The 10,998-nt window shown below is 40.3% G+C and overlaps 1 protein-coding gene across 4 annotated transcripts; it reads right to left on the bottom strand.

Moving 5' to 3' along the window:
• Positions 1-884: 884 nt before the first annotated feature.
• On the bottom strand, positions 885-10,981 carry MAIP1 (matrix AAA peptidase interacting protein 1). Of its 4 annotated transcripts, none has more exons than XR_004288452.1 (5): positions 10,341-10,981; positions 5,523-5,594; positions 4,981-5,107; positions 3,716-3,817; positions 885-1,824 (listed from the first exon to the last, which is right to left on the bottom strand). XR_004288452.1 is itself a non-coding variant. In XM_032354316.1 (5 exons), the coding sequence occupies exons 1-5, from the start codon at positions 10,779-10,781 to the stop codon at positions 1,746-1,748; spliced, it is 867 nt and encodes a 288-aa protein (XP_032210207.1). In that variant the 5' UTR covers positions 10,782-10,981; the 3' UTR covers positions 885-1,745. The 4 variants fall into 4 exon arrangements, 2 of the variants coding, with proteins under 2 accessions (XP_032210207.1, XP_032210208.1); XM_032354316.1 differs by having other exon boundaries at positions 3,716-3,863; XR_004288453.1 differs by lacking the exon at positions 3,716-3,817 and adding an exon at positions 3,525-3,678 and having other exon boundaries at positions 1,738-1,824.
• Between the last annotated feature and the right edge of the window lie 17 nt (positions 10,982-10,998).

Genomic DNA, 10,998 nt, shown 5'->3' with positions numbered 1-10,998 from the left:
ATTCCAAGTATTTCCAAGTATTTTTTCCAATCTGTGACCCAGCTTTCACTTTCTTACTGCTTTCAAAGAGTGTTAAGTTTTAATTTCGATATATTTTAATTTACTTATTTTCTTTCACAATTGATGCTTTGTGTGTCCTAAGAAATCTTTGTCTATTCCAAGATAGCAAAGTTTCTTTCTACAATTTCTAGAATTTTAGCTTTTAAGTCTATGACCCATTTTGGAATCCAAAGTTTGCACTAAAATCATGTATGGTGTGAGGCAAAAGCTGAGGTGACTTCCCATTTGAATGTATAGTTATTCTATTTGTTAAGAAGACTACCTTTCCGTCACTCAATTGCTTTGGTGCCTTTGCCAAAAACCAATTGTCCAATAGGCATAGATCTATTTCTGGACTCTATTCTGTCCATTGGCCCTTAACAATTTTTTATTTTAAAGACTGAACAGGGAGCCCGATGTGGGACTCGATCCCAGGGCTGTGGGATCATGACCTCAGCTGAAAGCAGACCTTTAACCAACTGAGCCACCCAGGGGTCCCAGCACTTAACATTTCCTATAAAACAGGTCTTCTGGGGGCACCTGGGTGGCTCAGTGGGTTAAAGCCTCTGCCTTCAGCTCAGGTCGTGATCTCAGGGTCCTGGGATCGAGCCCCGCATCAGGCTCCCTGCTTGGCAGGGAGCCTGCTTCCCCCTCTCTCTCTGCCTACTTGTGATCTCTGTCTGTCAAATAAATAAATAAAATCTTTAAAAAAAAAAAACAAACAGGTCTTCTGGCAACAAATTCACTCATCTTTTCCCTGTCTGAAAAAAGCCTTTCTTCACCTTTTCTGAAGGGTATTTTTGCTGAATATAGAATTCTAGGGTAATATGCTTTTTCTTATAACACTTTAAAGATACTCTAACAAGGTCTCTCACTTGCACTTGGAGAAAAGAAATATAGTCCTTCTCTGTACAGAATGTGTTTTTTTTCTCCTCTAGCTGCTTTAAAATTTTCTCTGGTTTTCAACAATTTGATCATGGTATACCTTTATGAGGTTTTCTTTATGTTACCCTGCTTATTGAATTTCTTGATCTGTGAGTTTATAGTTTTCATCAATTAGGAAAAATTTCAGACATTATTTCTTATATTGTCTTTGCCTCCCTTACCCAAACTTCTAGGAATCCAAATACAAGTATGTTAGAGGATTTGATATTATCCCATAGGTGGCTAAGGCACTACTCTATTTTTTTCTTTTGGTGCTATAGTAAGCTTCAAGTTCACTGATCTTTTTGCTTCTGCTGTGACCAATCTAGTACAATTCCATCTAGTCCTTCTCATCTAGCTAGTGACCAGAAGTAATCAAATAGCAGCAATGATTTTTAAAAATAAATCTTAGACGTACTTGAACTACTGGTTTAAACGTATTAATGACAAATATTTAAGGACTATTAATTTAGAAATGTTTTTTCAAGACTTTCTTTATGCCTATAAAATTAGTTTGTGTACAAGTAACATTAGAAATTATATGGAATATGACACCAACAATGGGCTGTTATACATTTTTTACTTTGATCTCTTTTATAGAACGTGGCATCTGTGGAAAACGCTCTATTGTATCATGCCGATATACTACAAGAAATATTTCAAAATAATACAAAAGTGAGCCACAGTCTTGACTAAGTGAAGATCAACTCGTCCAAAATTTCTTTCCTTAATTTTTCATAGTAATTGCCAGAAGTCCAGTAAGCTGGTTTTTCCAAGAAAGATCATTCTAGTAACTTTGAGTGTTCAATCCGTGCAATGGTCCAGTCAGGCTTTACTCCTTGTGTAAACTCCCTCTGAAATCTAGGGGAAAAAATTACAAATAATATGAATCTTAACATTAGTCCAAGTATTTCTTGGGTAACTATATAATTTGCAAGTGTACATTAGAGACAGTTTTTAGCAATAGCTAATGGTTAATCATAAATAAACATCAAAACAAAACAAGTTTAATTTACCAATTCAATCACACACAAAAAAATCCTCACAAAATTACCATATTCTCCACTAAAATGAGTTTTGTTTTTCTTTTTTTTTTTTTTTTTTTTTGAGGTAGGCTCCACACCCAGTACAGAGCCCAGTGTAGGGTTTGAACTCACGACTCTGAGATCAAGAACTGAGCTGAGATCAAGAATCGACCACAATTGACTGAACCACCCAGGTGCCCCTAAAATGAGTATCTTAATCAACTAATAGACAGTCCAAGAACTGCCCACTTTAGCAGAAGGATGTAATTATCCTTATATAATTATTATTATATAGTAATAATAATAGAAATTATTATTATTAATATCCTTATTATTCTGCTGTTAAATAATAGCTATCACAAATGCCTAATATGAAGAAAAATAAATTGGACCACCGTAATGGAAAGGGTACTTTAGTGGAATTTGGTTTATATACATTAGATGGTCTTGGAAATAACAGTGTTTATGAACTGTCTGTGGTCTTAATAGGGAAAATCAGAAGAAGCAGAGGTATTGGTTATATTGTTCTTTAATTATATATGATGTCTTTAAAAGGAGATGATTCAGATTTTGTATAGTAATAAATAAAACAAAATTCAAAAAAAAAAAAAAAGAAAAAAGAAAAGAAAGAAGAAAAAAAGCAGTCCTTTCAAGAAAAGTGAAAAAGTCAGACTACCTTTTACCTTAGTGAAACAGAATATATTTTCTTTCTTAGGTCATTTTTGGGATTTGTTATTTTAAATCAAGTTTACCTAGTTTTGGCAACATGATAGTATTTTCTTTTAAATGAATATTAAATTGTGTTTCCATGGACTTGCTTGACCTGGTTCACTGTTCCAAATTTTATTAGCACAAAAATACATGATAGTGTCTCTTTTAAGTAAGTTGCTAACCTACTATACAGTACCTCTTTATACGTAGGAACACTTCAATTTTATACGTGAACCCCTACCAGAGTACCTGGTAAACAGGAAATGATTAATAAATGTCTAGAGAGTAGATGGTCCATGTGCCAACTGTGGCAGATTGTATTTTCCAAGGATGGTTATAACCATATGCCCCATCACACATGTTCTTCTGCAATGTGACCCTGCTTTGCCCCATAAAGAGGTGGAGTCTTTCCTGCCCTTTCAAATGTGCAGGTCCTAGGACTGCTTTGACAGGCAGACTAGGGTAAAAATGTTCCCATCCTGGGCACAGTCTTTTACCTGGTCTAGCCAATGACCACATCAAACATGTGAATAGCCTGAGAGCGCCACAAACCCAAGCCACAAAGAGAGGCCTTGGAGAATGAGACGTTATGTGGGAAAGTCAAGGAGCACCAAGGGAATCCACGTGTGAGTGACAAAGCCACTATGGAAATGAATCCTCCAGCCCCTGCCACAAAGAAAGACCCAGAGCTGAGCCTTCCCAAAACTCTTAGCAGGAAAACAGCAGACAAAATATACAGCTGCTTGAAGTGACTGAGTTTGGGAGTGGTTTATAACACAGCAATAGACAGCTCAAACATCCTTTAATTAAATTCAGCAATATTACCTCTTTCTAACTTCTCAACACTTCTGTTTCATGTCCAGTATGTCTTTATGACTTTCTCTCTTCTTAAATAACTTGTCAAATGTCAATCCTTTTCTTCCTAAAGCTCCCTTTAGCTTTCATACCTTCATACTTCCTTCATACTACCTTCCATTTTCTAGAGAAAGGAAACAATGAAATGAGATTAGACTTACTCATAGCTTGCACTAAGAAGCTGTTTAGTTTCCACGTTCTGATCCCCCAACTTAACCTGGAACACACTGGCTCCACTTAAAGTTTCACTGGGGATGTTGGCACTGGTTAGATACCAAAAGCACATCAGGATGTTAACAAACTTCCTTCCTTAGAGAAAAAACACACACATACACACATACAAATACAAATCACAAAAATCTATCATCCATATATCCAAAATGAAATTAGAAGTTGGCAATAGCTACACAGTTGTTACAGATCACATTTCATACTTAGTCTAGTCTGATAGTAACATAGGTGACTTTCTATTTTTAAAACATTCTCTTAATGTCGATGATGTATTTGCCTTTTTCTCTGCATCTCAGAAATAACAGTTGGGATTTCCTGAGCATGTACTATGTACCCTAATTCACTTTACTATGTGCCTAATGATTACAATAATGTAGTATGCTAAAATCAGGTTGTGACCATGATGCTGAGATGCAATTTGAAATATTAGGGGAGAAGAAAATATTTATCACTAAACGTATCTATAGAAATGTTTTAAATTAACATGTGTATGAAAAATGTTCAACCATTAAAGAGTCCTATATCAGAACTGCCTTGCAAAGTATGTAAGCAAAAGCTAGATTTCCTGTGTGCCTGGCACATAATACATTCATTTATGTGCAAATATTTTAGAAGAAATAAATGAAGTCAATACATTTTTTAGGAATGCTATAGGGAAAATGGATGCATTGGCCAAGGAGAAGAACGAAATAACTACTAAAGTTCCTTTTAACCTTTTCATTGTCTCCAAACAAATCCAATGTGGGAGTTCCACAGCCAGTCTTACTTTCAAAAAAGTCATTAACTGGTATTATCTACTTTTTCTTTTACTCCTTCTATTTAACATATATTCAAAATATATTTAACATATATTTAAAAGGTAATGCTGAATTGTTTCCTTCAAGTTAGGAAATCTGAAACTCCAAGTATTTTCTATTTGAGACATGATAGCAGCCTTAAACAATTTTCATCAACTTAGGTGATGATACCATCTCTCCTGAATGAATAGTAGTAGAGGAAGGTCCTAGATAGAAGGGTTTAAGTTATTACCATATCTTAACTTTCCCAGAGTTAGGTCTTGAAAGAATGAATATATTATTTTTCCTGAAGTCTGCTTGAACCAACAAAATCCCCACTATTTCATGATTACCCACTAGATTAGCTTTCCTGGGCCATTATTTATCATCAATTTAAACTGACTACTCTCTAGCATTACCTTTCTCGTCGTAGTAAATGGAGATGTCTCCTGTTGATGTGTATACAATTTCATCTATGTCAGCAGCAAGGGCATTTTTATGGTTGTCAGGTAGTGAACTGACCTTTTCCTTCAATACATGGAGCACCTAAGTATGGAAAATGCAAATCATAGTTCGTCCGCTGAATTTTCAAAAGCCTTTCAAAAAGCAGATGAGTTCCTTATGGAATGAATTTTTCTATGCCTATTTTTAAATTTACTACTGTATTTACTCATATTCAAAAGCAAGGTTGAAAGGCATCAAATTGTTCAATAGGTAATTCCTAACAGAACATTCAGTATAAAGACAACTGAAAAACATCGCATTTACTTACTTATTCCTTAAGTAGCACATCATTCTATACGTTTATATGACCCAAAGCACCGAAAAGTAAAGATACAGGGATTCTACTTCGGCTGATGGCACACATACTACTTTTAAGCATAAACAAAGGTAACACATGTATTATTCTATTGCAGGAGAAGACATTTATTTTTAAAGGAAAATTAAAAGTATACTTTACCTCTTTGGCCACAAGTTCTTCCAACAGATCAAATTTACACTGTGACAGTAACTTGGACACATGAGCAAAAGCCTTAAAAAAAAAAAAAGTGGGGAGAGGTTGATAATCGTTATTTCAAAACACCATGTAAAACACCATACAATGTACAATGCTCATACTTAAATAGCTTAGTATCACAAAGACTGTTTTATGATAAAGGTGATAAACAATGTCAAATATTATGATATCATTGTCAGGCATGAGTCCTTCAAAGTTGGTTGGCTTTTCTCTTCTCATAGGACCTTCCCACATATACAGTAGTGAGCTCACTGCCAATTACGTCTCCACTCTCAGGACCAGGGGAGAGACAGTGTGTGCGTACACATGAGCTCTCAACACAAATCCTCCCATAGCTTTCCTTTATAAAATAATAATGAAGTAATCACTGTTATTACTGTAATGACTATGACGTGACACTCTCCCCCCCTTAACTATGAACACAAAGAATTTGAGAAGCCGGGCAATCTAGATTGTACTGGGAGTCTGGAGATTTGGGTTGCAATCTGACCCTCATTAAGATTGGTAAGGCAGGGCACCTGGGTGGCTCAGTGGGTTAAGCCTCTGCTTTCGGCTCAGGTCATGATCTCAGAATCCTGGGATGAAGGTCTGACTAGGGCTCTCTGCTCAGCAGGGAGCCTGCTTCCGCCTCTCTCTCTGCCTGCCTCTCGGCCTAGTTGCAACCTCTCCATGTCTAATAAATAAATAAAATCTTTAAAAAAAAAAAAAAAGATTGGTAAGGTAGGTTTGGGAAAGTGGGAGAAAAGATAACGAACGAGTTTACAGTCTAAGTGGATGCCAACTTTGAAGTACGAGATGCCACTGTAAAGTAGGGGGAACCAACCACACTCCTCCACATTCTCAGCAGTGAGACTGAAACGGTTATAAGACTCCACCTGTCTTCAAGGAGCTTTCAGGTTGCTTGAGAAGGGAGACAAGTCAACTGACAAGTTCAAGAACTATGACAGGGGTAGGAACAGAATGACCTGAGCATAAAAGCCACTTGAGCCAATGTGGAAGGACCAGGGAGGGCCTCTGAAAGGAAGGAACATCCAAGATGAAATCTGCTGAACTAGCAGGACAAGCAGGTGTGTGGGATGGTTTGTTACGGGATTAACAGTTTCCCCCAAATTCCTATGCAGCAGTCCGAACTCCATCTCAGAAGGGGGCTATATTTGGAGACAGGGTCTTTGAAAAGATGATTAAGATGAGGGTGGGCCTTAATCCAATCTGACTTTATAAGAAGAAATTCTGACACCCACACAGAGGGGGGGAAAAAACCACATGAGGACACAGAAGACAGCCATTTATTTGCAAGGCAGGCAGAGGCCTCAGAAGAAACCAAACCTGCCAATACCTGGATCTTGGACTTCTTTCCTCCAAAATGGTGAGAAAATAAAGTTCTGTGGTTTAAGTAAGCCAGATTGTGGTATTTTGTTATACCAGCCCTGGCAAGCCAGACAATGAGAGAGCTGAATTTTGAGAAAATGCATTATATCCAAACAGATTCAAGGAACCCTTGCCCTGAGGGTTCAGAGACACTATACATATATTAATAAGCCTTCATGTGAGGAAGATGGTGGTATTTAGGTAAGAAGAAACGAAGACCACAGTGATCACGGGGAAACCCAACCATTATATTCTCATTTGTGGCCAAGGTGTGATATTTGTGGGGCCAAAGATCCCACCTGAGCAAATTATCTGATAAGATAATAATGAACCATTAGGAGGCTGCTCTGAGAAGGCTTTGATAATACAGGATTGTCTAACCCAAAGAGGCTTCTAGGAAATAGCCCTCTAAAACAGGCAAGCACCATACAGGAAAATAAACACGGTATGATTAATGTGGTTTGATGGCAGTAACAGGGAAGATCATATGCACACATCAGTAGTACTATAATGTGACAGAAGAAAATAGAAGTTTGTTCTTTGTTCTGAGTTCTGGCACAGAGCTCCTAAAATAAGCCCCTTTCAACCCTAGCTGAGTTTAGGCTAATGAGGTGCCTGCTGTCACGGAAGCTCCACACCCTTCCCACATCCCTTGCCCTATGCATCTCTTCTATTTGGCTGTTCCTGAACTGTATCCTTTTGAAAAAAAACTGGAAATACCAAGTAAGGTGCACTGGCCAGTCCAATGGAGCCCTGACTTGTGATTAGCGCCTGAAATGGAGGCAGCCATCTGGGACTGAGCCCTAACTTGTGGGCATTAATTCCAGGGAGTGAGCCTCAGAACTGCTGTAGAATTATGCCCTGATGAGGCAGGCCTTGATGACACAGGAGTGTCTAACCTGGAGAGACTTCTAGGAAATAGCCCTCTTTTTCACAGAAAAGGCTAAAAACTTAACAAACAAGATATATAAGAAAACATACAGTATATGACTAACATGGTTTAATGGCAGTATTAGGGAAGATATCATATTATATACACATATTTTTTTTTAAGATTTTATTTATTTGACAGAGATCACAAGTAAGCAGAGAGGCAGGCAGAGAGAGAAAGGAGGAAGCAGGCTCCCTGCTGAGCAGAGCGCCCAATGTGGGGCTCGATCCCAGGACGCTAGGATCGTGACCTGAGCCAAAGGTAGAGGCTTTAACCCAGTGAGCCACCCAGTGAGCCACCCAGTGAGTACACCCTGTTATGTGTACACATTAATGAAAAGCAGGGTCTATGTCGCTAATAAAGCTTAGCATTGGACCACCTATTCCCTTGGCTCATGTAATGAATCAAAACTTGACTAGATTGTACTTAACCATCTCAATTTCTAGTGACTGCTTGTAGACTGGGTCACAGCACAGTGCTTAAAATGCATCCCTGAGCCACTGTTTTATCATTGGCAAAGAAGAGTTAGACTAGAATCCTGAACCTTAAAATGCCTTTTGTTTTCATGTTCTCTGATTAAAAAAAAAAAAAAAACCTGAATGAAAATGATCTAATGATCACTTGATTTCATAAACCAAGGTAAGATTTTATTGCTGGGAGGTTAGCTTAAGGAGAAAGGGCAAGTGGAGCCCATGAGAGCAGATGAACTAGCTAATGTTTTTGCACCAAATTATTCCCAAGCCCTAGAATTATGTATGTATGTATGTATGTAACCCATGTTAAAAAAAAAAAAAAAAAAAAAAAGATAGTTGCACTAAGAGATCTAGGAGGGAGGTTTTTTTTGCCATGTCGTTTTAAATCTTAGGTGTTGAAGAAGTGATTTGCTTGATACAAAAGGAATGTTAAGTAACCAGTGGTTTAAGGGAATTGATTTGCCATGGATGACCCAATATTGCTTTTGAAAATAACAGTGGTTGAATGCATAAAAACTGACTTAGATGAGGCAAAAATTGTTTAAAGACTGGCTGATTAGGGGGTGGAGATACTTCATAGCAAGGAGGGCTAAAATAGCTAACAGGGGAAACAGGATGAGAGAGTGGCTAAAATGTGTTCCATGCATCCTCCCCAGAGTCTGGGGAGAGGATTTCATTCCTTACTGATATCAATGAGCTGGTACACTTATACAATGTTATGAGGCAGACAAACTCACGTATCATCAGGGAGCACTGCAGAGGAGAGTAAAATCATGCCACTGGACCTCTGCATGAACAAAAGATTTTGAGAACTGATATGAGCAGAGGTTTACCTCTTATAACCCTGTAAGTCCAGCTTGGAGTTTGCTTTTTAATTGTTTTACAAACACATAAAGCAGGCAAGAGTTGACTCAGGGAAGCAGGAACCAGGAGTTAATATCAACACGGATTATGTAAAGCTGGAAGTGATTTATGATTGATGGGTCACACAAATAAATACAAATGGCTGTAGTTTACAGAAATAATCTGAAATAAATTAGGAACAAATGTATCGGTATTGGGAAATGATCCCACTAATTGCGTAAGTGTAAGGTATATGGCAGTAGGAACTGGGAAACAAGCCATGACTTCTATTTATCACCGGTTCTGAAACGCTTGGGAATGACAAACCCTCAAAGGGATTCAAAAGAAATTTATAGATGCACTTTCATTCTAGAAAAATGCATGTGCACACAAAATCCATGAGCAATCTTAGGGCCCAAAGTGACCACTGTGTGACAAGGGTCAGACAGGATATTACCAGTCACTCGGAAAGAAACAGAACAGACAGGGCTTCAACTCGGTGCGCAGGGCGCTGTGCGCTCATCAGCGACCAGGTTGCCTCAGCAAATTCTTGGAAAGGGTAAAACTGCTTCGCTCTCGGTTACTCTTTAAAGAGGACGATAGGGAGGGGTTGCAGGGTAGGGAGAGGGGCAAGGAAGCTCCACCAAACAGCTAGCCGGAAGTTTCGTTTTTCTACCAAAATTACATTATTGCAATAGGAAAATATCTGGTTTACTCTTCGAGACAATCTTATCTACTCATTCATTCATTCATTCAACAATTTGTGTAGTGTCTACTGTGTGCCAGGCACTGTCTTAATTCTGCAGAGAATCACATTCAGAAAAGACAAAGCCATGAAGCTTTCAAGTGGCAGAAAATGGTTTGAGTCGAATCCATTTCTATCCGATTCAGAACCTGCGGAGCGGAAAAAGAAACTGGGGGACTTGACCCCGGTGTCTCGTCCGAACCCCTCCCCGTCGGCGACCATGCAAACAGGCTGAAGCCTAATACAAGTCCAGAAGCAGCCAAGGGGCTCGGTGCCTGGGTCACTACCCACGTGGGAAGACCCGGGACCCAGGGAGGAAAACTCTTCGCTCAAGACCTCCTGCGTGGTAACAGCCGAATGCCTGAGGGGCTAACGGGTCAACCCCAAGTCAAGAAACAAACCTGCTTCGCTCCCTCAGAGAATTCTGCGATGCTGAACTCTTGGTCGAAATAGGCCCAGATTAGGAAGGCGTAAATTCGAGTCCGAACCCAGTTGATGGGGTTGGAGAAGCCCAGAATGATCATCTTGGTTTTCTGGCGCGGCTGGGGCTGCTCCTCCGCGCTGTAGCGGCGCCGAGGGTAGTCAGGGAAGACCGAGAGGGCGGCGCGGGGTCCCGGAGGGCTGAGCAGGGGCCGCGGAGGGCCGCGAGCGAGCAGCGCCGACGCCCAAGTGACGCGAGGAAATGGGGCCGCTCCGGAGCCGAGGCGGCGGCGGCAGAAGCAGCAGAGTCCGGCCAACCGCGGCCCCACCTCGGCTACACCGGGAGTCAGGGGTCGAGCGGCCCCGCCGGACAGAGGCGGAGAGAGCAGAAAGCGGGGCAAAAGACGCACGGCCAGCGCCATCTTACGACTTTTCACCCCAGGCCCCGTCTGTGCTGTGTCGAATGAAAGCCGGCGGGAAACCAGCAGCGCAGCATCCGGGGAGAGAGACCGGTGAGTAAAGCTGCCAGAGGTGCTACTGCCACCTCTGGTGAGTCGGCCCCGTGCCGCCCCCCAGCACGCCGCTCACGCAGAGGTCTTTTAGCCCCCAGTCTCGCTCCCCGACCCGCCACGCTCGCGC

Source organism: Mustela erminea, chromosome 8 (genome assembly GCF_009829155.1).
Source record: "Mustela erminea isolate mMusErm1 chromosome 8, mMusErm1.Pri, whole genome shotgun sequence".
Classification (NCBI taxonomy): Eukaryota; Metazoa; Chordata; class Mammalia; order Carnivora; family Mustelidae; genus Mustela; species Mustela erminea.
The sequence above is the reverse complement of the archived record's forward strand: the minus strand, read 5'-3'. Positions and strand labels throughout refer to the sequence as shown.